The 27414-nt window shown below is 39.6% G+C and overlaps 1 protein-coding gene across 1 annotated transcript in view; it reads right to left on the bottom strand.

The window, feature by feature from the left end:
* Positions 1-24072, bottom strand: part of tgfb2 (transforming growth factor, beta 2) — a 77955-nt gene extending 53883 nt beyond the window's left edge. Inside the window, exon 1 of the mRNA XM_028471058.1 lies at positions 23184-24072. Coding sequence (XP_028326859.1) covers positions 23184-23535 — 352 coding nt within the window. The 5' untranslated portion in view covers positions 23536-24072. The remainder of the gene's footprint in view (positions 1-23183) is intronic.
* Positions 24073-27414: the final 3342 nt, after the last annotated feature.

The raw sequence follows: 27414 nt of genomic DNA on the forward strand, positions 1-27414 counted from the left end.
CGGCTGTTGAAAATTCAGTTTTTTACGCAAAAATCCTCAAAATACAAAAATTTAATCCAGACAGCATGGAGATGTTGGTAATTTGTTTTTAACAATCATTTCTATTTATTTATTTAAGTACTTCAGGGGCTTATGGGAAATGCAGTGAGGTAAAAATAAAGCTACTTAAGTATTTTTATTTCAAGGAATTTGCTTTAATAACCAGCACGTTTTCTAATTCTTTTTTTTTTTTTAACATTTTTGGTTCATTTTCAGGCCGGGCAGTCCCCAATGAGAGCTTGTATGTGTAAGTAAATGTTTACGTGAAGCTGAAATTATTATTATTTTCTCAAAGAAGATGAAGGCAGATGCCTCGCGTACGGCCAAGGGGAAATGAAAAAACCAGTAGAAGGATAAAGAGGGGAGGTGGCTGCAGCACAAAGGATTAAAGCAGCATCAGGGAAACATGAGCCGCTGCTGACCCTCCGCCCAGCGCCTCACCCTCCGCCCAGCGCCTCACCTGCCAATCACAAAACAACTCTGCTCCTAATCCCTGGGAACTAAAAATAACTAGAAGTCCACACAGCCTCACTCCAAGCAACAGACAGACACAAACACATACAGACACTACATGTGGTCGGCACAAGCACTTAGTCACAATGGCGCCTGGCGTCCGAGTTTAGGCTTTACTAAAGTTTAGTGCGGGCCTTAAAACTAAAAGAAACGACTTCCGGTTTGGGTGAACATGGGATAGGGTGCGTCGTCTCTGTCTCTCGCAGCTACAACTTTGAAAATCTACTTTTTCCTTAAAACCCCCAACCTGCTTTGAGGGTTATAACTATTATCTAAACCTCAACCAGCCCAGAGAGATGTCAAAAGCTACAAAGTCGGCAAAAAAGACAGAAGCGGATGCCTCTGCGACTAATAGCGACACAGCGCTAACTAGCATAGCCGCCATGCTGGAGGCCAACAGAGCCAGCCTCGCAGCCAACTTTAAAGCTTCATTTGCCGCTTTGGAAATGAGACTTGAAAAAATACAGTCAACGATGACAGAGCAGGGTCAACGTATAGACTCTTTGGAATCCCAGGTCGAGCTGCAAGACCAGCGGATCCGGGCACTGGAGGAGAAGTGTGTGGCACTTGAGGCTAACAGCACCAAGCTAACGGCTAAGGCTATCGATTTGGAGGGCCGCAGCCGCAGAAATAACATTAGAATAATCGGCTTGCCTGAATCCATCGAGGGCCCCAGACCGACAAGTTTCTTCGCTGACGTTCTGGCAGAGATATTTGGTGACCAGATTCTACAGTCTCCTCCTGAGTTGGACAGGGCCCACAGGACGCTCACCGCCAAACCACAACCAGGCTCCCGACCGAGACCGGTGATAGTCCGTCTCCATGGCGATCAGACCAGGGAATTGATCATCCGAGAGGCCCGTAAAAGCCGAGGGAAGCTCCAGTATCGGGGGTCACCAATTCAGATCTTCAAGGATTACACGCCAGAGGTCGCCGAGGAACGGGCTAAATACCGTGTGGTGATGGCCCAGCTCTACAATCTCAACCTTCGGCCTGCACTCCTTTTCCCGGCCCGACTGCAGATTACCCTGGAGAACAGAGCGAGGAGGAGGTTCTCATTTCCAGAGGAGGCCTCTGTCTTCGTGGCCGATTATCAACAAACCTCGAGGCCTGATTAGCTTAGGTGCTAATTCACCGGCCGATTATATGGGCTAAGGTAACCTAGCCTCCTTACAAAAGGAGGCAAAATTAACAATAACATCTGTAAGCTGCTTGTTTCAAACGGGAACCTTTTGTGCCTTAGCACCAGTCATTTTTTCGTTATTTTTTTACTCTACTGGGACAATATACTTGGTTATCTTGTTTGCTTGGAGAGGTTTGGAGTCGTGTTGGACATTGTGGAGCTCAGGCCTGAAGCCTCACTGTTTGATGTATATATGAGGGAGGAATTGTGACTACAATTGACCATTTAATTTTCAAATCCAAGTGTTTAATGTATTGTATTTCAGTATCTCTTATTATTATTATTTTTTATTTTTTTTTTGTTATTAGTATTTTTAATTTGCTTTACTTTGTTTTCACCATGTTGTGACTATTTAATCGCTTCAGGTATTCAATACCTCTCAAATGTTTATACGTACATTGCACAAGATTATTTTATTTATTTATTTTACTTTACTATTATTATTTTAAATTTTACTTGTTTATTTTTCTTTTCTTTATTTACTTTACTTTATTTAATTTTCAATTCATTGTTGCTATTGATTTATACTGAGTATTCAAAACCTCTCCCATATCTATCTACGCGTTGTACAAAAGTTATGAACATGTTCAAGGTTCACACAAAGGACTTTGGGGGTTTCAAACAGTATAAAGAAGCTGCAGAGCTGAGACAGACAGAAGAAGAGGAAAGATGACACAGAAAGGGAAGGTGGAAGAGTTGGGGAATGGGGAAGGGGGGTGGGGAAGAACCTCTTTACCTGAAACTGTTTACTTAGAATTTTGTTTTTTGTTTGTCTTCATCTCATGTTGTGCTGTCTCTGTGCAGAGGTTCACATGCACCTGTGGCTGCTTGCTCCCTGGAGTTGACCTACCAATCTACTGCTGGATGCTGGATCATGGCTAGTGTAGTCAATGGGGGTGCTGCTAGTGGACGGGCTGTGAGGATCATTTCACTCAATACTGGTGGGCAAAACGCTGCGATCAAACGTACGAAAATTATGACCCATATCAAAAACCTCAATGTCGACATAATGTTTCTTCAAGAGACTCATCTATGTAATGCAGATCACAGAAAATTAAATAGGCCTTGGATTGACTAATGTTTTCATTCTCAATTTAATGTGAAAACAAGGGGTACAGCTATATTGATCAGGAAAAATGTACACTTTAACCCAGATAGAGTACTGACAGACTCAAGCGGTCGTTATGTTGTTGTCACGGGGACATTATATGAAAAACAAGTAATCCTAGTATCAGTCTATGCTCCCAATTGGGACGATCACAATTTTGTAAGCTCACTATTTGCTACCATTCCCAATTTAGACTCTCATCTGCTAATAATGGGAGGAGACATGAATTGTGTAATTGACCCGATACTAGATAAGTCTGTCACACGATCAGCCACACCAACTAAAATGTCCCAGGCTTTTTTCACATTTATAGCACAATACGGATTTATTGACCCCTGGCGACTCTTACATCCCTCCATTAAACAATGCTCCTTTTTTTCTCATGTACACAGTTCCTTTTCCCGTATAGACTATTTCCTGATAGATAAAAAACTTTCCTCAGCAATTATCTCTACTCAGTATTTACCCATCACAGTGTCGGATCATTCCACGGTAATTTTGGACCTCCATTTTAGTATGAAACCAAAAGGATTCAGACATTGGAGTCTGAGTCCTCTTTTACTAGCAGATGTTGACTTTTGTAAGTACATCTCGGACTCTATTACATTCTTCTGTGAAACTAATATAAATAATGAAACCTCCCCGTCTATAATATGGGACACTCTCAAAGCCTATCTGAGGGGTAGAATAATTTCTTTCACTTCACATGCAAATAAATTACGGAGGTCCCGGCAAAAAGAGCTAGAGGAATCTATTAGAGACTTGGATAATCGATTGTCAAATACAGGTACACCGGACCAGTACAAAGAAAGAATAAAACTTCAAACCGAACTAGATCTCCTTCTCACCACTGAAGCTGAACAGCTCCTCCTTCGCTCTCGGGGACTAGTATATGAGCACGGTGACAAAGCTGGACGCCTATTAGCACATCAGCTTAAAACGAGATCCGCTTCGAATCAAATTATCCAGATAATGGACGAGTCAGGCTCCATAACTTTTGACCCGGACAAAATAAATAGTACTTTTAGGTCATTCTTTTCCCAGCTATACACATCAGAATCTCACACGGATAGAAATCAACTAAATAATTTTTTTGAAAATCTAGACCTACCCAAGGTCTCACCTGAAAATAATCTGAAACTAGCCACTGCTATCACTCTGTCCGAAATCAAGGAAGCGATACAGTTAATGAACAGTGGCAAATCACCTGGTCCTGACGGATACCCGGTCGAATTCTTTAAAAAATTCTCAGAGCAGTTAGCTCCACTTTTACTCGACATGTTTAATTATTCATTTCAACAAGGCACCCTGCCACCCACATTAATGCAAGCTTCCATCTCCTTAATTTTCAAGAAGGGTAAAGACCCACTAAACTGTGCATCCTACCGCCCAATATCACTCCTTCCAGTAGATGTTAAAATACTCGCAAAACTATTAGCTCGTCGATTAGAGTCCGTCATGCCCCTGATCATTTCAGATGACCAGACAGGATTTATAAGAGGAAGACATTCATATTCTAACATAAGAACGCTACTTAACGTCATCCTCTCACCATCCCCCTCCAATGTCCCAGAGGCCATATCTCTCGACGCCGAGAAGGCATTTGACAGGGTGGAGTGGGACTATCTTTTCTTTACCCTGCAACAGTTTGCGTTTAATAGTAATCTTATCTCATGGGTCAAACTACTTTACTCTTCTCATTATGCTTCAGTCTGCACAAATAATCAACGCTCTACGCCATTTTCACTTTTTCGGGGCACCCGACAAGGGTGCCCGTTATCCCCACTGCTGTTTGCACTGGCGATTGAGCCGTTGTCGGCTGCTCTGAAGAGGAGAGCAGGATTTGAGGGTATTGAAAGATGGGGCATAGAACATCGGGTCTCATTATATGCAGATGACTTGCTTTTATATGTCAAAAACCCTCTGAAAAGCATTCCTCATATCCTGACACTGTTGAACTCTTTCGGTCGCATATCTGGATATAAACTTAACATCTCTAAAAGTGTATACTTCCCAATAAACCAGTCAGCCAAAGACATACCTCCCTCGTCTATTCCTTTCAAACCAGCCATCACAGGATTTAACTACCTTGGCATTACAATTACACACTCTATACGAACTATGCGTGAGAGGAATTTGACCTCATTGACAGCTGCAGTTAAATCAGATTTACAAAAATGGGACTATCTGCCGTTATCTTTAGCAGGTAGGATACAAATAATTAAAATGAATGTACTACCGAGATATTTGTATGTTTTTCAATGCCTCCCGGTGTTTCTTCCGAAATCGTTTTTCACAGCCATAAATGGTATGATCTCATCATTCATCTGGGATAATAAACGTTCAAGAGCAAATTGAACACTGCTCTGCAGGGATAGATCAAATGGGGGGCTGGGGCTACCCAATCTTATTGGCTACTATTGGGCAGCCACTATGAACAAGATTATAGCATGGTTCACAAGCCCTCACCTCAAGTGGTGCCGAAGTGAGTCCGTCTCATGTTCCTCATCTCTGTTGGCTTTGGCTTGCAGTACCTTGCCCCTCACGCTGTCAGATTTCACTTCTAATTCAGTTGTTGTTGGAACTCTTAAAATTTGGGCACAAATACGGCATCACCTTGGATGGCTCACTGTCCCTCTAGCATCTACTATTTGCAATAATCATCTCTTTATTCCAGCGAAGACCGACTCGCGATTTGCCACCTTAGAAAAGAAGGGATTACGTAATTTGGGAGACCTGTACATGGATGGTGTGTTTGCAAGTTTTAATCAATTAATCTCTACTCTAAACCTACATAAATCAGACTTCTTCCGGTACTTTCAACTGCGGAACTTTGCAAAAACGCACACTACATCATTTCCACAGACTCCAACACCTAGTGGAATAGACTTGATTCTTAAGGCTAAAACTTTAACAAAAGGCCATATTTCATTCTTTTATAAATTACTCTCTCCTATGAGCGAATCTATTAATAAAATCAAGGTACACTGGGAGTCAGAACTACAACTTAATTTCTCTGAGGATTTCTGGGAGGGGGCCTTGAGGGCTGTTAACTCGTCGTCCAGTTGTGCTAGACTCTCTCTCATACAATTTAAGGTCCTGCATAGATTGCATTATAGCAAGGAGAAACTTTCAACCCTCTATCCAGACACCGTTGACCAAAATTGCAATAGATGTTCTCAAACCCCATGCAATCTCACTCATATGTTTTGGTCATGTCCTAAACTGTCCACATTTTGGCAACTATTCTTTAAAACAATTTCAGATGTTTTGGACATTAATATACTTCCTACCCCACATATTGCCATTTTTGGCAAACCTCCAGACGACCTTCGTACTACGGATATTCAAAACAATGTCATAGCCTTTGCGTCCCTTATTGCTTGTAGAAGAATCCTCTTGTTATGGAAGTCTTCCCTACCAACTTCAGTCAAAGTTTGGTTACGCGACATTCTCTCTCTTCTTAAACTTGAAAAGATCAAGTTCTCACTTAGAGGCTCATCTAATAGATTCTACTCCCATTGGAGACCATTGCTCTCCTATTTGGATGGGCTCCCAGCTACGGAAGTCTGTTTGTAAGCACCCACTGTGGGCTCATGTGAGCACCACTTCTCTCTGTGTTGGTCCACTGGCTGCAGATGACCCCCCCACATCATATTCATTATAAAATATGCCAGCATGGCGGTTCCGCATCAACAACCAGGGAGTGGGCAGCCATCGATATTCATTCTGTACCTTTGTTGACAGCTATTCAGGCAGGTATGAGGATGCGCACATGCATGGTTCATGTGTAGATGTGTAGCTGCACATGTGCACTTAAATATGTGTGGACATGTGTATATGTGGGGGTGTATGTGCTGTGCAGAGGTAAGTGTATATATGTGTATGTACTTTTTCAAATCTATTTTGTAGTCATATTTGCACGGTAATTATTTAAGAGGCTCAGGGGTTTGGGGTGAGGGGAGGGCGGGGCTTTCTTTGTTTTGTTTGGATCAAGTTTTTGTCTTTTTTGTCCAAAGAAAAGAAATTGTACGCTTTTGTATACAGTTATATCTGTGACTTGCATTTCATAAATAAAATTATAAAAAAAAAAAAAAAAAAAACTAATCGAAACAGAATATTTTTTTAAATCACAGAGAAATATTCAAAATAACTTCAAAAACACACAACATTACACTAAATGGCTCCAAAAACACACACAACAATAACAAAAGACATACAAAAACAACAAAAACACAAAGGGCCTGTACTACGAAGCTGGATTTCCTTTCATCGTGCTAACTTAAAGGATTTTTCTGTGTGTCCTATACTACAACGCTGTTTAACTTGTTATCGGGGTAAATCCATGATAACTTAAGCTGAACGGATAACTTGGTCGGAACCAGGTAAACATGTGGATCAAATCTGAGCACCTAACCTGGTTTTGTTCTGGCTAGGATCTGAAAGTCCTTCCTTCTGACCAATCAGTTCTCTTAAAAAACAATCTGCCCAATAAAAGGAGGATTATTCTGTGAACACATCACTGTGTGGATCTGATGTGAAGCTGACAGAGAGAAAATATTTAGACATCAATCCTTTCATTTACTCAATGACATCCTTTAGGAAACATATAGATTTTCAATTAATTCATGAATTTGTTCATGTATTCTGTGGCGACGCAGAAAGCCTCAGTCCTGTTAGATAATACAGGCTGTATAAAATTCAAATATTGTCTTATGATGTAGGCTGAGCTGTATGAACGCAGCATCAGAGGCACAGACAAGGTTTGTACCTTAGTAAAGTGAAACTGAACAGAGTATACAATATTAATTCATGATAGAATAAATGGACAATCATACAAAATTTCTGTGATTGGTCTGACGCGGCAATCTCCACCGACTCCATTACAAGTAAAAGTAACTCAGTCAAAATATTACTAAAGTGAAAGTACTGAAGTATTTGCATAAATAATTATTTAAATAATGAAAGAAATGAACATTTTTCAACATAATTTTCATCATCAAAATTGTAAAAATAAAGAAAACACTGATTCTCAATGTTTCATGTTTAAAATACTGTTGTACAACTAAAACTGAATAACACTGTGGTGTTTGATGAACAACTATAACATTTAGGTTTGTCTTTAATAAAACCACATCAAACATTAATACAAATAATTTAATAAGAGCTGCATTCATCAATACAACTGTTTTTCTTGACAAAAACTAATTTAACCAACAACTGTATTATTAACAAAAGATATATTTCTATTACTTGGAATAACATTTAAACTTCATGAGGTACATTAATATCACTAAACTGCAATGTGTAGTTCATCTTTATACTGTAATCATTAAATTACTGCTTTTAGTTTTAAAAACCTTGAACATGGTCCTAAAATACATCCATAGATGCTCAGGAGGAGGATCTTCATCCTTCTCAGGGTTAAAATCTGCCAAAGTCAACTCAACACCACCTGCCTCTCTCTGATTGGCTCGTGCATTGACGAGCCTGACATGTTAAAGGTTTGGTAGAACTAGGATGAACCACACTCAAGTTAAGTACAGATAATCAAAATACTCCTAAAGTACATTACTTAAGTAAGTTTACTTCATTACTGACCACCAGTTCAAAACACACCAAATGACAATAGAAATAACAATAGAAAAATTTGCAAAATAACAAAAAATATTACACAAAATAACACAAAACGGCTCTAATGACACACAAAATGACAAAACAATACACAAAATAACAAATAACAAGAACATGTTTAAAACAACAAAAAATACACAAAGTGACAACAAAAAGGACAGAAAAACATACATTTTGAAAGCACACAAACTCTTTGTTCTCTCCTTAAAGAGACATAAAATGTAAAGTTGAAAAGTTGTGCATTCATAGTCAGTTAATAGTGCTTAAATCATGGTCACATGATTTTCTTTAATGATACAAAGCTGTCATCGCAGCAGAACTCACATCCTCTCCCACAGCATTAACAACATGAAGTGGAGGAGAAGTCAGTGCTGCTATGGGGCAGTAAAACTTCATCCTGCCACATGAGGACCATCAAAGGCTTTGCAAACATACCTAGTTCCCATCATTAAAGTAAAGCACCAAGAACTGCAGCGTGCACACATGTAGAGTAGCAACAATGCTGAGTCATTGTATAACCAAAGCAACAACAGGGTCTAAGTGCTGTGACGGTTGTGCTCCATTGGCCTCCTGCACCACTGTGAACAACACTACACTGGCACAGAGCATGTTATTGTGTGAACTCTGCCTGTCACTTCCTTCTGTTATGCAACGCTGGCCACAGTAAGTGAGCGGCTCAGATGGCAGCAGCGTGCAGGCATTGCATAAGTGAAAAGAAGACCAGAGTTTTAAAGTCTTCTGCAGCTGTTTTTCTCTCACTACAACTCTTCCCAGGAAAACATTTTACAATGAAATACACTCATTATGAAGTGGGACAATTCAGTCTGACCATGCACAGTCGGGCTGTAAGTAAGTCACAACCATAGGAGGCAGTGGTCTGTGATGAGTTTCCATGAAAATGATAAAAATTGACAATTACAATTTAACTAAAATAATTAGGTTATTCACATAACCCCAGTTCTCTGAGTATTATGAGTGAGATGTATCGCTATGGGATGCACGCTCCTGCGTCATCTGTCAGAAGCACAATCTCATTACACCAATCCTGATTGACTGGTGAAACGTATCCGTCCGCTGCAGGTAGTCCTAGCTACTATATGTAGCATGGGCGGAGGATATTACACCATTCAAAGTAAGGACCTCTTCTCACTAGCCCATTAATATCGCCCATCCCTATTAAAAATGTCATTTTTGCATTGACTGATTACTGCTTCTAAACCATGGAATGACCCAGATTTATTTTGTGATGGTCATAAAACATTAAGATACGATTTTAAATCCTAACGGAGTCAGTGCAGCATCACTGGGTGGGTTTACAGTAAAGGTTTAGCCAATCAGGAAACATTAAATGAACCAATTGTAGATGAGCCATTTTATTCCTGCTGAGAATTTATCAAATGAAAACAGGTAGAGCAGATGTCCCACCCACTGTTAATAAATAGCATTCAAAACTTTTCTATTTTTTCTTTTTTTACTTTTTGCATCATGTGACTAAATATTTGCCTAACGTTATACGACAGCTACATTCCAAAGGTAGGGCCCTATGATTTCCACGTTAACAAAATTGCAGAATCGACCAATGAAAACGTAATCAACTGTTGAATGGAAAAATGGACAGAATGTGGATGAAACGCCATCATCGTGAGGCAAGGAACGTTTCTCTGGAGGACCGCTCATTCGATGCACCGCCTCCCGGTCCTGAGCTTAACAAGATGTTGAAGCGGCCACCTGGAACACCGACTAAGACGACCAAAGAAATATGCAACTCATCACTCACTCCAAAATACAGAACAGATCAGTTCCTTAAACATTGTAGGTTATTGATATCTCGATAGCTTCTAATACTGTCAAGTATTCTGACCACTAGTGGTGAAATAACTGATGCATCCTCGTGTCAATTCATTTTGTCTAATCATTACGGTCTGGAATGATTTCATCAGGATAATTTAAATGAGGTTAATGTTATTAATGAGGAGAACCTAATTAAATTAGGTTAATTTAAATTATGTTGATAAACTTAATAAACCTGCTCAGATTCAGGAAACCATTGATCCCTGAGGGGAAATTAAGTGACATTAATGCTGCTCTCATACATCTTTATATAACATATAAAAAAGAATTAAAAAGGAGCAGTCTGAAAAATCCATGTCAGTACAACTTATATCTACCTTTTAAACACATGGTTTTAAATTAAATTTCTATTTTGACATACATTTTTGTTTAATTATAGTTCCATCCATCCATTTTCAGACCCACATTGTCCTTTTTCAGGGTCTCCGGCTCAGACTGACCGCTAGGTAGGGGTACACCCTGGACAGGGCACCAGGCCATCGCAGGGAAACACAGAGACAGACAAACAACCACTCACACTCACTCCAATCAATCTAACACTCGTGTTTTTGGATTGTGGGAAAAACCCTGGAGGAAACCCAGGCAGCACGGGGAGAACATGCAAACTCCACACAGAAAAGACCCAAGTGTCCACCCCCAGAGCTTGAGCCCAGGACCTTCTTGCTGTGAAAAAAAAAATAAAAAATTAAATATTTCTAAAAAAAAAAAACAAAAAAATTTATGTGGAAAACATGAAATTTGGAAAAAAAAATGGATTATATAGGGCCCTACAATAATAGGCTTTATGGTTGTGTATAGTGAGTGATGAGTCTGACCTGTTGTGTTCAATATGTGTTACTGTGACACAGTGGAGTGATTCACAGACAGCAACACTATATCCTTAGTTAGTTAATTTATCAAACCTGTGAAAAATGTTAAGCTCTTTATGCTGAACCAGTTTGACTTCCTAACAACATTAATCTTACACAAGCAACTTGACATAACTTTCATTTAAAAATGGATTGGAGGTGCAGCAGAGCTCTGAGCTGTTTATTAGATGTGTGACCATCAGAATGCAGCAGAGCTCATATATATATATACAGTATATATATATATATATATATATATATATATATATATATATATTGATGAGGAATTCAATTTGCAGTTTCATCATTATTTTATAGTATGTGAGTCCTTGGGATGATAGGACAACATGTAGTGTTGTCCTAGTGTTAATTAAAGCGTGTGAGAAGGACTGAACAAGCAATAAATATGTGTGATGAAATGTGTCAAGACTGAAGGTTGAGAAGATGTTAATTTCCAAATCTGGTAATTATCATGAAGATGTTTAACATGTCCAAAAACATGCACGCTGACACATCGCAAATCAGGATAAAAGAGAAAAATCCAGTTCAAGTTGTTAGTGTGAGCAGCAGCACACTCAAGAACATTCTAGTTTCTACTCACTGACCTCAGGGATAAATTGTTCCTTACTTTAAAGTGTCTACATCATTTAAACTTCTCATAAACTGACCAAAGAAAAAAGTTAAATGAACACTTATTGTCACAAAGTGAAAAAGACAAAAGCTCTGGATGGATTCAGATGTAAAGCATTAAAACTAATACGATGATTATTGAAAGCTTTTGTGAAACAGAAATAAGTGTCTGCTTTTGTGCAAAAACTGTTCATCTCTGCGACACGCAGTGGTGCACACTAGAGCTGCAACAAACTTATTATTTCTGTAGTCGAAAAATTGGGTGAATATCAGCGGTAGTGATGTCACTCCTAAAAAGTTCTGAGGCTTTAGAAACTTTGGGTCGCGAAAGCTTTCTTCTCTGTTTACTTGCACAAAGTTGCTGGCGCCACACGTCAATGTAAAGTAAGACTTTAACATGTTTTTACTAGAGGTGAGATTCAATTAAAAAAAAAAAAAGAAAAATCTAATTAATTAGAGACTTTGTAATGAATTAATCTGGCTTAATCTAAAATAATCACTAACAATATATGCCTGAATAAATGAAAATAAATTAGCTTGAAGTTCATTTTCATCACTTAGTGCTAACATAATGTGCAATAAGAATAAAGCGTATTATGATTGCATTGTTCACAAAGCACAAACTTATATCCATGCTTTCCAGATTTTTTGTAAACTTTCTAAAACAAATGTATTTTGTGTATTAAAACAAAAAACAGCACTTAGTACAGAACATTCCAGAGAAGTGCAAACTGAACAGTGCAAAAATAGTAAGAATATCTGTGGCATGAAATAAACAGACCAACTGTTGAAGCTGATTAATTTCGTTTGAAATCATTTTCTACATAGCAGTTCATAAGTTGGGTCAGACAATGCTATCTGTTGAACCGCTTTTAGCCCCACCCACATCCTCTACCACAGAGATTGGTTGACTGTCCACTACAATCATTTAGTCAGTTAATTTGTCAGTCATGGACTTATGCATTTTGGCTCTGGACCCTGTCATCTTGTCCAGTGTGGATTGGTGACACTGCCTGTTTGGTCTAGGACTGCTGTCCGTGCTAGCTGCTACATGTTTAGCATTGAAGTGGAAGAGCTCCAGTGATCGGCAAACTCTTTCTTGCACACAACTGGGCATTTGTTTGTCATCCGGTGTTTTTTTTTTTTTTTTAATTAAAATTGACACCCACAAAGCACAGGATCGACTTCTCCTCGGGTTCTCCCATTTCTTGTGTTGTCTGTGCATCAGTATTATTCGTGTACTGGAAACTTGTGCAATAAGAAAGGTTACATGCTGTTGGGAGTGTGTAAAAAAAAGAAAGAAAAAGAAACGATTAACTGCATTTTTTTTTTTCTCAACTTAATTAATCGTAATTAACAAGATAAGCTTTCAGCCCTAACTTTTAGATGATCATAGATGTCAGGTTTACCTTCTGTTACTAACTGATGAAAAGGATCATCTATGACCTGTAATAAGTTCATCGGTGTTTACTTCTGTCTGAACAAGATTGGAAAAGAACGCAGCCTGCACGTCGCCCGATGGCGCCTGAGGCACTGGATGTCAGAGCGGATGACGGCAATCTGCCTCTGCAACTACACACAGAATAAGAAGGAGTGCAGGAGAACAGACAGGACTCCAATGAACACACAGGAACAGTGATGGTCAAAAACTGTTATCACAAAGGAGCCACAAAACTGTGATCTGAGGTCACATGATCAGCAACTAATGTTTATTGAGAACATTGAGGAGAACATCTCTGAAGCAGCTGAAAACATGAAGATTCCACAAGATTCACTAAAGTGCAAGAAAACAGGAAACTAAAGTAGGAGTCTTTTGCTGCATAAAGTTCTTTAATGCTGCAACATCATGCTAACGTTAATAAATGAATTAAATTAACTAATGCTCACATAGGGGGTCTATTCTGCCATGCGCGTGAGTCAAAAAAGCTGTGCAGCAACGCTGTTTTTGGCTGACCGCTATTCTCCCCGTGTACTTTAATCAGTCACTAAGCGCCTCCATCCCAGTTATGCACTGTGGGTGGAGCAGCCCTGAAATGTGGGTGTTCCCATTCATTCTGGCTTTATGCGTATTTTCCCGTCTGCTTAAAGGTGCAATCCGCGACTCTCAGATTCCTCCCTCCTTCCCCGCTGCTCTCTTGCCCTGCCTCCAAACTTTCCAAAGTCCATCCCTCAAAGGAGCTAACAAGCTAACATTAGCCAGACAGCAACATCACAGTATTATAACATGCTATGTTAAAAGCATATTACTGCAGCGCTTCTCTCTCTCTATATGCACAAACCTCAGCAGCAGCAACAACACAGTGTCACTTACAGCAGCCACACGGAGGCTGCTGCACGCACATGAACACATGCACCACAGAGTTCTAGTGTAACAATTACAAATCAAACATAATGTAAATCAAGCAGCAGTAATTGCCTTTCAAGCAGAAAAGTCACTAATTCCATCTTCTACTCCTCCAGACCTTCCATCCATCAAATCCATCCATTTTCAGACCCACTTATTCCTGTTTTTCAGGGTCTCTGGGGTCTGCCGGTGCCAATCTCTGGCTCTCATTGGGCGCTGGGCGGGCGTACACTCTGAACAGGGCGCCAGTCCATTCCAGGGCTCCTCCAGACCATACATTGTAAAAAAGACGGAGCTCTAGCTCTGGGAAATGAACGGGGCTTGTGAGCAACACCTGTCAGACAGTCCATCAAACACAATCCTGGCTCTGATTGGTTCTTTTTGCTCAGTCGTGGTGCATTCTGGAAATCTGCCAATGGCTGCAGGAGCAGCAGGTGGGACTCAATGAGCCTGTTTTTTCACACAAACTACTAGTTTGATGTAAAGCTGTCCTTACATAGTGACAGCTTTAGCAAATATGACAAAAAGTCACTTTTCTAAGAGTTGCAGACTGCACCTTTAAGTCCTTTTCCTCTTACGCCCTTCTAATCCTGGAAGTGCAGCGCCTCAAGAAGGTGAAACGTTATATTGCGCTAGAAGTTTGGACTTTGTTACATTTGAAGCCACACACACTCATAATACTGGAGAAGAGACTCGTGGAAATAATCTATCATTGTGGTGGGAGTCACACAACCACGTCAAAGGATTGACCATCAGCATTACTAATATGTTCACATTTACCAGTTCTAGACAGTACAAAATGTGTTACTTTTAATTATATTTTACCCGTGCCCCCAACTCCTAGTACTGGAAGGGGGTGCGTCATGGAGCTTATCAGCTGTGTGCCATGTGACTGCTGTAGCTTGTTACAATGAAACTCTGACAGCTGTCAGACTGATGTTCAACTATTTTAACACTGTGTATAACGTAGACGACTTTGAGTACCCAGAAAAGTGCTATATAAAATATATGTATAATAATAACAATAATAATAATAAAAAAGCCACAGTTCGATCACAGTACAAGAGTAAATAACAAGTGAAACATTGATGACAGACATGATGATGATGATGATGATGACAACTGATGCGCGCTGATCATTTCTGAATGCAGGAATGGAAGGAGTTAATAAAATCATGCTTTCCACACAAACAGACATTATTCTGTTGTTAATATGAGGGGGAAAAAGAGAGGTTTTAACTGTGAATAGAAAAATGTGTCCAATCCTCAAACTGCAATAATCTGATCAAATCAACCTGTTACATTGTTTATTTAAAAGGTTATGTAAACAGATAGCAGTTTTTCTATAATGTGGCACATATACAATTTGCGGATATGATTGTTCATTAATGTGTGCTGTCCCGGTCAAATAAATACAATTTTCAATTCATCAACAAAGGCGTTTCAAATTAAAAGTGCACTTTATTGTTTTCACGGATTTCAATGACATTTACAAGTGTTGAGAAAACTCCATGTTCCGTGATTTCTAGATAGCCTCAAAAAAATGACATCATGCCCCAGTCCGCCTTCTTAGCTTCAGACCGCCTTCATTGACAGACTACGTGCTTTTGGTTGATTTACACATGGTGGGCGTGTCAGGAACCTGGACCGCAGAACATGTGCAGGAGAGAAGCTCGTAACTGCAGGCACGCAAAAAAGGTGCTAAGTCCAGGCCGGAGAATAGGGCCCATAGAGTGCAAACGTTGCACCACACTTCATATTTATCTATAAAGCATCAAATTTCTGTGTGCATGTGTGTGTGGAGCAAATATCTCCTCGACACGGTATGAGTTCGACCTGAAACTTTTTCAAGGGCTTCCAAATACCACAAGTGTGTGCATCCGTTATTTTGGAGTAATTTGGTGTTCCAAAACTTCCGGTTCCGGCTTGATGACGTCACTGTGTCGCAGTTTGTTTGGGTTTAAAAAAGAAAGTCAATATTAAAAACGATTTTGTACTGCTAAAGTTTTTTTAAGATAATATTTCGAGGCTTTTTAATATTTCATGGTTATTTAAAATTAAACTTTATTTAAATTGCTGGTCACCGACTCCATTTCCTCTGGGGCGGTGGCTGTGCAGACGGCCAATAGCCGACCTTATCACAAACTGCTGCTTCTTTAGACAGAGTAATGTAACATTTTTGTGAGCGGATCGGTCCACAACACTTCTCCACTACGATAATCATTTGTTCTGTGCAAGGGTGAGTGTTTCTTGTTATATTATTCTGTGTTAAGATGCTAGCAGCTATAATGTAAAGACACACACACGCTCACACACGGCTGATGCGCGTGTGTGTGCGAGTGCCGGGATGTACATGCTGAATGCACACAGAGCCGTTTAGAGAGAGAGTTGCGACTTTGGTGTTGCAAAACGTTTATTTTTGGTGGTACTTCCGGGTCTCTTTTTTTATCTCTCAACAACCTGTGACGGATTATGTGCATACGCTCATGCGTGCGTGTGTGAGGAGAAGGGGGAGGTAGCACACGCACGCACGCACACACACACGTCAAAACACGCCCTCACCACACATAAGGTATTTATAATAAATATATACTAAATGAGTAAAATAAAACAAAAAACTAAACAATATTTATACAAAAAGTACACAAAAGGCTACAAAACTACAAAAGAAATGCACAAAAAATACACAAAAAGACTCCAAAAACACACAAAATGACTCTAAAAAAACATACATTACAGAAAAATACACCAAGCGAAAACAAAAATATGAAAATGACTCAAAATACACACAACTAAAAATTACAACAGAAATGCACAAAACGACACCTAAAAAGATTTAAAAAAATACACAAAATGACTCCAGAATCACACTACAATGGCAACAAAACAACTATAATGATACAAAAAAATGCACAAAAAGAGAACAGACAGATACAAAAATACACATGATGACTCCTAAAAACATACATTACAGAAAAATACACCAAACGAAAAAATAAAAAAATTTGTAAAAAACAAACACATTAATCATGCACATGTCCCATAGAATTAAACCAGGGAAATCGCACACGCTATTTTACTTTGCACTCACAAATAAACCCCTTTAAGACACCACAGAGTACAGAGTACACCTCCTTGTACATCCAACCTTAAAACACATACTCATTTGGCCATAACTGACAACTTTACTTAAGCTTCTCCCACTATATGAATGCATACTTCTTACAGGCACTGTGTTAGTATTCTTAAATCTAAGCACTATTTCTATCTTTCTTCCTGCTCATTGAGCTTGTCTCGTTCTTGTGTTCACAGGTTCTTCACATCTTTTATGCAGAGAAGAAACAAGCAGAGAATTTGACTGAAAACCAAGATGATGTCATTCATGCACTGTCAGTCATCTGTGAGCCTCTTCCAGCACATTCCTGCCTGATGCCAATGTGATTGTTTTCAGGGATTCAAACATTTCTGAGGCCCTTCACCTACAAACAGCAGCTGCCATACGTCTGGGTTTATTTAGAAGAGTTCAACCAGACTAGCTAAAAATAAAACCATCCATCATACTTCCACTGCTACTCCAGCACAGAGCAGTGGGTGGTTCAAACAGGAGCTTGTGGGCCACATTCGGCCCAGCGCTAACCAAAAGTGACAAGTAAAAACTGTACTTAAGTAGTTTACTTAAGTATTTATTTTTTTGGGAAACTTTTCACTTTTACTCCTTACTTTTATAAACAAATATCTGTACTTTCTTATTACATTTTAAAAATGCGCTCAGGGTTCTCACCAGGAATTTTTCCCAGCGTAGGGGGATCGCGTAGCGCGTTAGAGAGCAAAAATTTTGAAATGTATAAGTCTCAGAGGACCAAATTTAGTGAGGTTAAGCTAAAGTTCTAAAAGCTGTTAAAGATCGAACACATTTCAACCCGTATTCACATCCGTGCGTGCGCATGTAGAATGGTCTGTTGTGGGTTATAAACATGACGAGCAGCACACTACATCTAGTTCAAACACTGTTTATACTGGACTGCAAATATGGTTACCAAGCGAAGGATCACACAGGCAGCATCAGGGCCAGCTAAGTGGCGACAGGGGTCCTCTGGGTGCTCAGGTAAAGACGGGAGAATCTGAGCCAATCGCCTGTGTTAAATAGACGGTGCTGCTGATATATGTGTTTCTTGGTTATGCAGATTAAAAAGAGAGTTAAAACAACCCATGCACGCCTGTAAGTCCCTTTTGTGTACAATTTGCACTTTTTTTTTTCTTGACACATTTTATTTACAAATGGTATTTATTTTGAAAACTGAATTATCCAAGTGTTCAAAGGAAAGAGATTTACAGTAACTTGTCTCCATGTACCAGATTTCTACAAGTTCTCAAAAAAAAAAAAAAAAAAAAAGATGCAATTTGTCTTATTATTGAAGGGACATTTTTTTTTACTTTTTACTTAAGTACGTTTAGCAGCATGTTTTTTTATTTTTTTTTATTTTACTTTAAACTTTTTTTTATTTTTTATTCAAGTCTCTATACTTTTATTTGAGTACTGAAGACTTTTGCCTCCTCTGGCACTAAATCACATGGTTTAGACAAACTTTGAGGACAACACTCCCTGTAGTGTCTTTGGGTTAACGTGAAAGCACGACTTTCTCTTTACATCAGGTTAACAAGGAAAACTGTCGAATAATCTTTAAAACAAATTTTAATAATGCCCTGCACATAATCAGAGAAAACATGACATTTACCTTTGGAGGACTGAACCAAAAAAACTTCTTCTCTTCATGATGTGACACATCTGAGCACACATAGAAAAACCAGCTTTGACATCAGATGCACAAACAGCAGCATTCGCTCAGGGAAACAAACGCAGAGGAAAAACTCTCAGTATTCCCACACAGTGACAGATCAGTCATCTCATTTACGCTCAGGGAAAAAATACACAGTTTGATCTAATGTGAGCTGCAGGTTTTAGGTAGAAAAAAGCTATTTAAACATTGTCATGATCTGTGTGTGAGCTTTCTATCACCCCCATTATTCACTATGTTCACAAATTACATACGGCTGTTGTGGAACACAGTAATGCAGGCTTTATTTATTTTGCTAGTTTTTAGGATTTGAAAACACTGTTATAAACCTAGACTATTAATCTCTTTCTCTCTCTGTTTCTGTATCTCTGGGCAATGTTCCGCATGATTTTTCATATGCTTATACATTTTGTAGTATTACACTGTTGTCTTACAGCCTTTTACACAACTTAAACTTGAGCAACAGCACTGACAGACACAGACATACAGGTCGCTCTTTGTTGAAACCGCAGAAGTCAGTGTGCACAGAAGAGAAAACTAAACAGATCAATCTTTTTACACCGGTATCATTCAATACTAATACCAATGTTGGTATCGATATTATTGATATTTTTAGATAGATTCTGAGTTTTTCGCACACCTCTAGTGAGCATCCACCAGTAAAGACATAAATGGGCAGCCCTGCCTGCATGTGTATCTGTACCTGCAGCTACAGACGGAGCAAAGAGTGTCTGTGACAGATTCTGCACGACATCGTTCACCAGCAGAAGAGCTTCTCCAACCTGCTGGAATTTACCAACACACACACGCACGCACACACACGTCTCTGTCTGTGTTGAGGCTTTATGAGTGTAGTGATGAAGTGTTAATGAGTCCACAGTCAGTTGGTCTGTACTGTTCTGTCTGTTATTTTATGCAGGAAGAAGCTGACTGATGTGCTACTTTCTATGGTAAAGCCCTGTTTTACTGTAAATCTTTCTTCTTAGTGATGACTTATTATAAACAAGCGCAGAGAACTTGATCCAGATGCCAAAAGCAGAGCATTAGCATTAGCATCCCAGCTGCTGTAACCTGAACAAACAGCTCCATCTGTGCACACTATTCCAACATTCCACAGACTGAGGAGTGTGTGCTGACCCCTCAGAGCGTTCACGAACACAAATACTTTCATCCTGATATCAGTGGAATCTGAAATAATCATCATACAGTTAGCAGAGATAAATCCTCACTGTCAAGCACAACTAAAGCAGCATGGCATTTTGTTTGCCCCGAGGCGTTTATGCACTAAACGTTATCCGTAGCCCTGCCTCTTGAGTAAATATCTTAAATATGAATAGATCAGGCCTGCTGCCAAGTGCACTCAGCAAAGCATTTACAGGCTTTAAATAAAAGCCAGGGAGGAGGCGGAGCCAGCACAGAGACACCAACACAGGAAGTGATGACACTGACCAGAGACAATAACATCTGCTGTAACATCTGGAGACAGGAAAACACCTGGAGACAGATGTTACAGCAGAGAAGTCCATAAGTTAGCATTACATACACACACATGCATGCACACACACACACACACACGCATGCACACACGCACACACACACACACACACACACACACACACACACACACACACACACACACACACACACACGCCAGGTGAGGGTTCCTGACGCTTTCTGAGGTCTCAGAGTCACCAGTTAGCTGTGTGTGTGTGTGTGTGTGTGTGTGTGTGTGTGTGTGTGTGTGTGTGTGTGTGTGTGTGTGTGTGTGTGTGTGTGTGTGTGTGTGTGTGTGTGTGTGCTGCTGAGGATAATGTATGTCAGGCTTCTTTTTCTTCTGTTTCTTTTGTCATCAGAGGCGGACTTACCAATAGTTGCCTTTGGCCCCCAACTAGTAGGGGCTCCCAAGAGCCCACTCTCAATTTTGATACCTCACAGTTTTTGTTGTTGTTTGTAATAAATAAGGAGATAAAAATGACACAATATTCAAAAGCGCCTTTTCAAATATAGAGTCTAGATTCACGCTCCTCCTGCTCAGCACGATAATAGACTATTCCTATTACGTCATCACGTTGGCAGCGGAACAATGCAAGAGAATGTGAATGAGAGGCGGGAACCACTTCATGTCTTAGGAAGACGAAGCAAAGCTAACTTTTTATTTTTTTAAAAACAGGCTCCAGAGTAGAAGTTTTTGAAAACGCTTCCCTCTCCGTCTACGTGTGAACTGGAAACCTTTCTGTGAGTGATAGACCAGTACATTGGCCGGCCGATATTATCGGCCAATTTTTACGTTTTTTATGTGTATCGGAATTGGCCGATGCGGGCTGCTGCGTTCGCCGATCCGCATTATTTACAGAGAGCAAAAACATTTTTTTACATTTTCTTGTTCCACATTACCTGTTTTTAATATTTGTTAAATATTTTGTACTTGTTGTCGTTCTACCTTACTGTTGTTAATTTCAATAAATGCTCCTTTTTTAAAAGTTGAGACTCGTACCATTTGTTACCATCACTGTGTAATTCTTATGATGTAAATTCAGAGAGCAAAAGTAGTATCGGCTCCAAATACCAGTTCAAGAAAATCGGCAATCTGTATCGGTCATCAGCTAAGGCCGATGAGAAAAAAAATCAAAAACAGCATCGGCCCTACAAAATCCATATAGGTCTATCCCTACTTTCTGTGTCATGGGCAGCGTACTGCGGCTGCAGAGCCTCAGAGACTCACTGTTTGTGTGCCTCAGTCTTTGGAATTTAACTGAACTTCTTCAATAAAGTGTTAATTTACTTCACCAACATTTTTACCATAGTTACAGTGCTGCACTCCTACTTAGAGTTTTAGATACAGTATTTGACCGAACCTAGGGTTGGGTTAAATTTCTATTTTTTTAACACAGACTGGTTGTACTCGACTCGAAAGCTGCACAGTACATGAACGTTCAGGTGATGTGTTTTGATTTGTGCAAGAAAGCGGCACACATGATGCTGAGGGGGGAATGGAGGCTGTCCTATGGTACATGAATAGATGACGTTAAAAATGCTTAAAGGACTCGTTCTTTACTCGTTGTGCAGGTGTGTGTGTCACATGTAGAAAGCAGCTCTCTGAGCTGTGTGCGTTACATGTGCTGTAAATGGTTTGATTCAAGTTTGGAAAACCGAAGCAAAACGTTGTTGTGCTAACAGGGCCTTAACATGAAATGGTTAACACACACACGTTTAAATGTGTTGCAGACTGTTCAATGTTATACAATGTTACCAAACAAATGAGCATACTAAATGTTGCTTGACCCCTAAAATACCAAATATTTCATGATCAGCCAAGCAGGAGGGTCCCCTACACAAAAGTTTGCCTTGGGCCCCCAAAATGCTAAGTCCACCACTGTTCGTCATGATCAAAGTGCATCAGAGAGATGCAGATTATTTTACTGCCATTGAGGTGCAGTGTGTTTCCTGCTTCTAGAGGCAATGAGGCACAAGCTGTTATTTTACTAATTCTATGCAATACAAATACATGTTCTTTTCGCATCATTTTAGATTATTACAAACTCTCATTTAGACATATCAGTACTTGTTTATAACGTTTGTATACATACACAATACACACAAATCAAAATGAATAAAAGCACAAATACATTTAGATACATGGTTTCTATATCATTTAATTACTTTTTTCAAATTAATGATTAGAACTACAAATAATAAAGTGCATTCATAAATACAGTATATGTCTTGAAAAGTTTAATGTGCATCAGATTGTTGTTTATCAATCAAATTTCATTCTGCAGAGAAGCCTCATAAGGAGAAGAGGTTGAAACGTGTGTGTGTGTGTGTGTGTGTGTGTGTGTGTGTGTGTGTGTGTGTGTGTGTGTGTGTGTGTGTGTGTGTGTGTGTTGGTTTTTCTACCCTGGTGGGGTCCACCTCCTGAAATATCGCTCACGCCGTGGGGACCGGGAAAATTCAGGTTTGAACTTTTTCAGTGAGTGTTAGATGTTTCAAGTGATTTGTGTGTTCCCTTAAATTTTTCATGATTTTAGAAGTTAAAATCAGATCTGTATGACCTTCAGAAAGGGTGGATCCCATAAGACACCATTCTGTCATTGGTCCTCACGGTGTGATAAAAACGGGTGTGTGTGTGTGTGTGTGTGTGTGTGTGTGTGTGTGTGTGTGTGTGTGTGTGTGTGTGTGTGTGTGTGTGTGTGTGTGTGTGTGTGTGTGGGTGTGTGTGTGTGTGTGTGTCACATACTCTCTGATGGGTAGAAAGGCTGCATGTCCACCTTATGAACTTCTTTGGCATAATATTCCTCCTCGCTGCGCTGCCGCTCGCACGTAGCTGCGCGTGCGTTCGCCTTCTCCTGCAGGAGGTCGCGCGTGCTGTTATAGATGGCCACGATGTCCCGGGACACGTCGTCCGGCTCGGGGAAGTCCTCCGGGGGCTTGGAGAGCTTCAGTTTGCTGAGGATCTGCCCTCGGATGGCCTCGATGCGCTTCTTCATGAACTGCTCCATGTCCAGCGTGCTGCACGTGGACAGGCTGAGGGCCACTGTGGCCACCTCCAGAGTGACGAACAGTCGGACTATAAACACGTTCATCTTCATCGCAAAGTGTGCTTCAATCCCCAGAAGAAAGAAAGTGGCAGTGCGTTCAGCTCCCACGGCGCCGCACAGCCGCTGCCCTCGGGCTCACAGTGGAGAGCATTTACGCACCAAAGGCAGGCGGCCCTGCGTCACCTTGGACCGATCAGCGGTGCGTAAAGGTGCCACGGAACCTCTCCAGATCCAAATAAGCTCCAGATAAACTGCTGTCGGTCTACAGATTTGCGTGGTTGTGGTCTGGGAAGGGGCAGCTGGGCAGCCTCCGGGTCTGCGCGCACCACCGCCGCCACATCAGAGCCAGTCCAGCGGTGCGCCGCGCACTGCCCTGATGTGCCCTCCCAGGGAGACAAACACACTGACCCGACAGCTTTCAATGGAGACACTTGGACTGTTCTACTCCCTGTGAACTCTGACAGAGTCTCAAAGCTCGCTGTTTTGCTCTAAACCCGGACCTGTGTTCGTCTCCGCGAACTCCTGCATTCTGGGACGGTAACCAGAGCGCAACGCACTGAGCCCGGCGGCACACCAGGACTCACTGTCCCCTCATGGACCGCAGCTGGGTCCTAAAGCCGGTTAGCTGAATTGAAGTTGCTCCCTTACTTGAGTAAAAGTAAAAAAGTACATGCTACTAAATGTACTTAAGTAAAAAGTAAAACAAATATTTTTTAAGCAGTGAATTCCATACTTTTGTTTTTTAAGAACTTGTAGAAAACTGGTATATGGAAATAAATAAAATATGTTACCCTTTATGAACACCTGGAGAATTACTCATTATCAAATTTGTAAATAAAATGTTTCAAGGGGGAATAAAACACAAATGATTGATTAAACCAAGAGCGGCTTTGAGTTTAACATTTTTAAAAACTTGAAAATGTTAACGCGAAAAACTGAGGGACCTGCCTAACAAAAAAAGCTCAAACTATTAACATTTTTCATTTAGCCTCAAAAGAATCATGTTCTCCAGGTTTCTGGAATGGAGACATGCCTTTTGTTCTGAAAATGAGTCCTGCTGTGTTGTTGGTTTGCGTTTTTTTTTACATCGTGACGTCATCTTTGAAGGTCTTAGAAGTAACAAGTTCATCTTCTCTATAAAAGCAAGGAATCTCTGTCTGTCTGTCTGTCTGCCTGTCTGTCTGTCTGTCTGTCTGTCTGTCTGTCTGTCTGTCTGTCTGTTTGTCTGTCTGTCTGTCTTTCTGTCTGTGTTCCTCAACTATCTCTGCAGATCAGGATCAGACTGCCATGAGACTTTCAACATGGCTGCTGCTTAGTTCAAGGGTGTGAAACGTTGGATTTCTTTGGACTGCAGTGATACCATTAATGAATTATTTTATAAATGCTTTACAAATGTATGAGATTTGGGTAAAAAGTCACCAAAAGAAATACATACTCAAGTAAAGTACAGATACCAGAAAAAAACTATTTAACTACAGTAAAAAGGTATTTGTACTGTGAGCTACTTCATAGATACTGAATAGTCCAAAGGGCTACCAGTTAGAAATTAACTGAAACCTTAACTTAAAACTACATTTTTATGGTTTATTTAGAGGGTAAGATAATAAGGAAGCTAGCAGTAACTTAAAAATGGAAGAAATGTTGAGGTTTCAACATCATTATTTCTCATATTTCACGCAATTGTTTAATTAAATCTTATAGAAAATCCACCTTGCGTTTTATATATATATATATATATATATATATATATATATATATATATATATATATATATATATATACAATGTTTGGAATAACGGCGTTTAAAATAACGTTTGTTTTTCAGTAACGGGGTAATCTAACTAATTACTTTTTACGCCGTTACAACGCCGTTATCGTTACTGAACGTTAAATGTGGTGCGTTACATGCATTAACTTTACATGCAGTTACATGCATTAAACTTTTATCCGAAAACATCCTCAGCTTCTTACTCAGCTGTTGTGAGGGGGCGGGTTAAAAACAAGGTGAGTGATTATGATTGGCTGAGGCGACACACACACACACACACACAGAGCAGATTTGATGAATCAGCAGAGATGGTGAGCGTGGAGCAGTCTGATGAAAAGTTGTCATTTTTAAGGTGGCGAACACTACTTTAAATTAATTGTGGTCAAAGTTAAGAACGTGCATGTGAAGTGTTCATTATATCCATGAGTGAAGATTTTGTCGACATTCGTTGTAAGCAACTCTAATTTAATGAAACACCTCACAATACACGCATCTAAAAAAAATGTGAATTATTTGACATAGAGCAACTTTTTTTTTTTTTTTTTATAACAGTAACGCAAATAGTTACTTTCTTTGGTAATGAGTTACTTTTATTATAGAGTAATTCAGTTACTAACGCAGTTACTTTTTTGAACAAGTAGTAACTATAACTAATTACTTTTTTAAAGTAACATTCCCAACACTGTATATATATATAAAGTACAAATATTGAAACTGCCATTAGGCGAAGGTTTTTGTTGGGTTTTTTTTTTAATGCCAAACTGTATCCTCACTTGCTCTGAGGCTGTTTATTATATGAACACACTTTGAAGTATAACTTCAGGATAGTGTTTCTATCCTGAAACTACAGGATCAACATCTAAAATCATATCTGCCCATTCCTCATCCTGGTAACCATTAAATATATGTGTAAGCACTCATGAGAAGCTTCAGAAGACAGAAGCAGCTTTTCACTGAGATCCACCTGCTCTGATTGGCTGAAGACTTTATTCTCAGATTAATTATTTTTTATATTTCAACTTTTTCTAGGGAAAATGGCAAGAGATGATAGATTTTTGTCACTGACACATTTGGAAAAATTTAAATTTACGCTTATAATTTACAGTTTCGTCTGTGGTCAAAACCAGAATCCTAGAGCAGTGTTTCTCAAATGGGGGTACATTTACACCTTGCCCCTCTTTATTTGTCAGATTTCCTGCGTATTGCCACCTCCTTTAGCTCCCTCAGGTCCACCATCCTTCCATTGTGTTCCACCCTCCTCCATTCTGCCCTCCAGCCGGCTCAGCACCATTGGGAGGAAAGCATTTAGTCACTTTGTTCTCTATCTCTGGAATTCACTCCTGTCAGACATTCACATCGACTCTCTCCCTCTGTTTAAATCCAAACTCGGTAGTCACCTGTTCAAAATTGCATACTCTCTGTAGTTACATGAGCCCATGTTATATGCCAGTATTTTTGTTTTTATTATCTGCTTACTTTTATTGTACAGTGACCTTGAGTGACCTGAAAGATACATTTAAATTACATTTATCATAATTATTACTGTTATGAAGAGGCATCTTGTTAATGTACTTGTACTTCTTTGCACTAAAACAAAAGGAGTTTTCATTATTTTTAGTTTTTTGTGTTGACATTTTACTGGTCCACTTGAGATCACATTGTGCTAAATGTGGTCACTGAACTAAAATTTAACTGACACCCCTAGTTTAGGGGGTACTTGGCTGAAAAATTATTCTGCATAATGGAACAATGTTGAATGCTCTCAGGTACACAAGCAGAAAACACTCAAGCATCCAGAGAACTTTTAGGCTCAACATTTAATGGAGTTTATGTTGGTGTTTTTACAGGTTCTTCCACTCTTGAAAGAAACCCCTCCTTTCAGGGAAGCAACAGAAGACCAAGAGAGGAGCTAATGGTGGTTAAATTCAGAGAGTTTCTCCATTCTGTCCAAGGTACATGTATTTGTTATCAAACTTAAATTTAGTCCTTAAAATACATGAACAAAATCATTGTATTCATAGGCTCAAATTAAGGTATGTTTGTTTGCTTCTTCACCATTTCTTAATGTTTAAAGTCCACCAAGTTAATAACCAATTGTTTAACCTTGTCACTATACATTAAGTGTTTTTATGCGTTCTAAAAAGTGACAGACTGTAGCTGAA

Source organism: Gouania willdenowi, chromosome 16, assembly GCF_900634775.1.
Source record: "Gouania willdenowi chromosome 16, fGouWil2.1, whole genome shotgun sequence".
Classification (NCBI taxonomy): Eukaryota; Metazoa; Chordata; class Actinopteri; order Blenniiformes; family Gobiesocidae; genus Gouania; species Gouania willdenowi.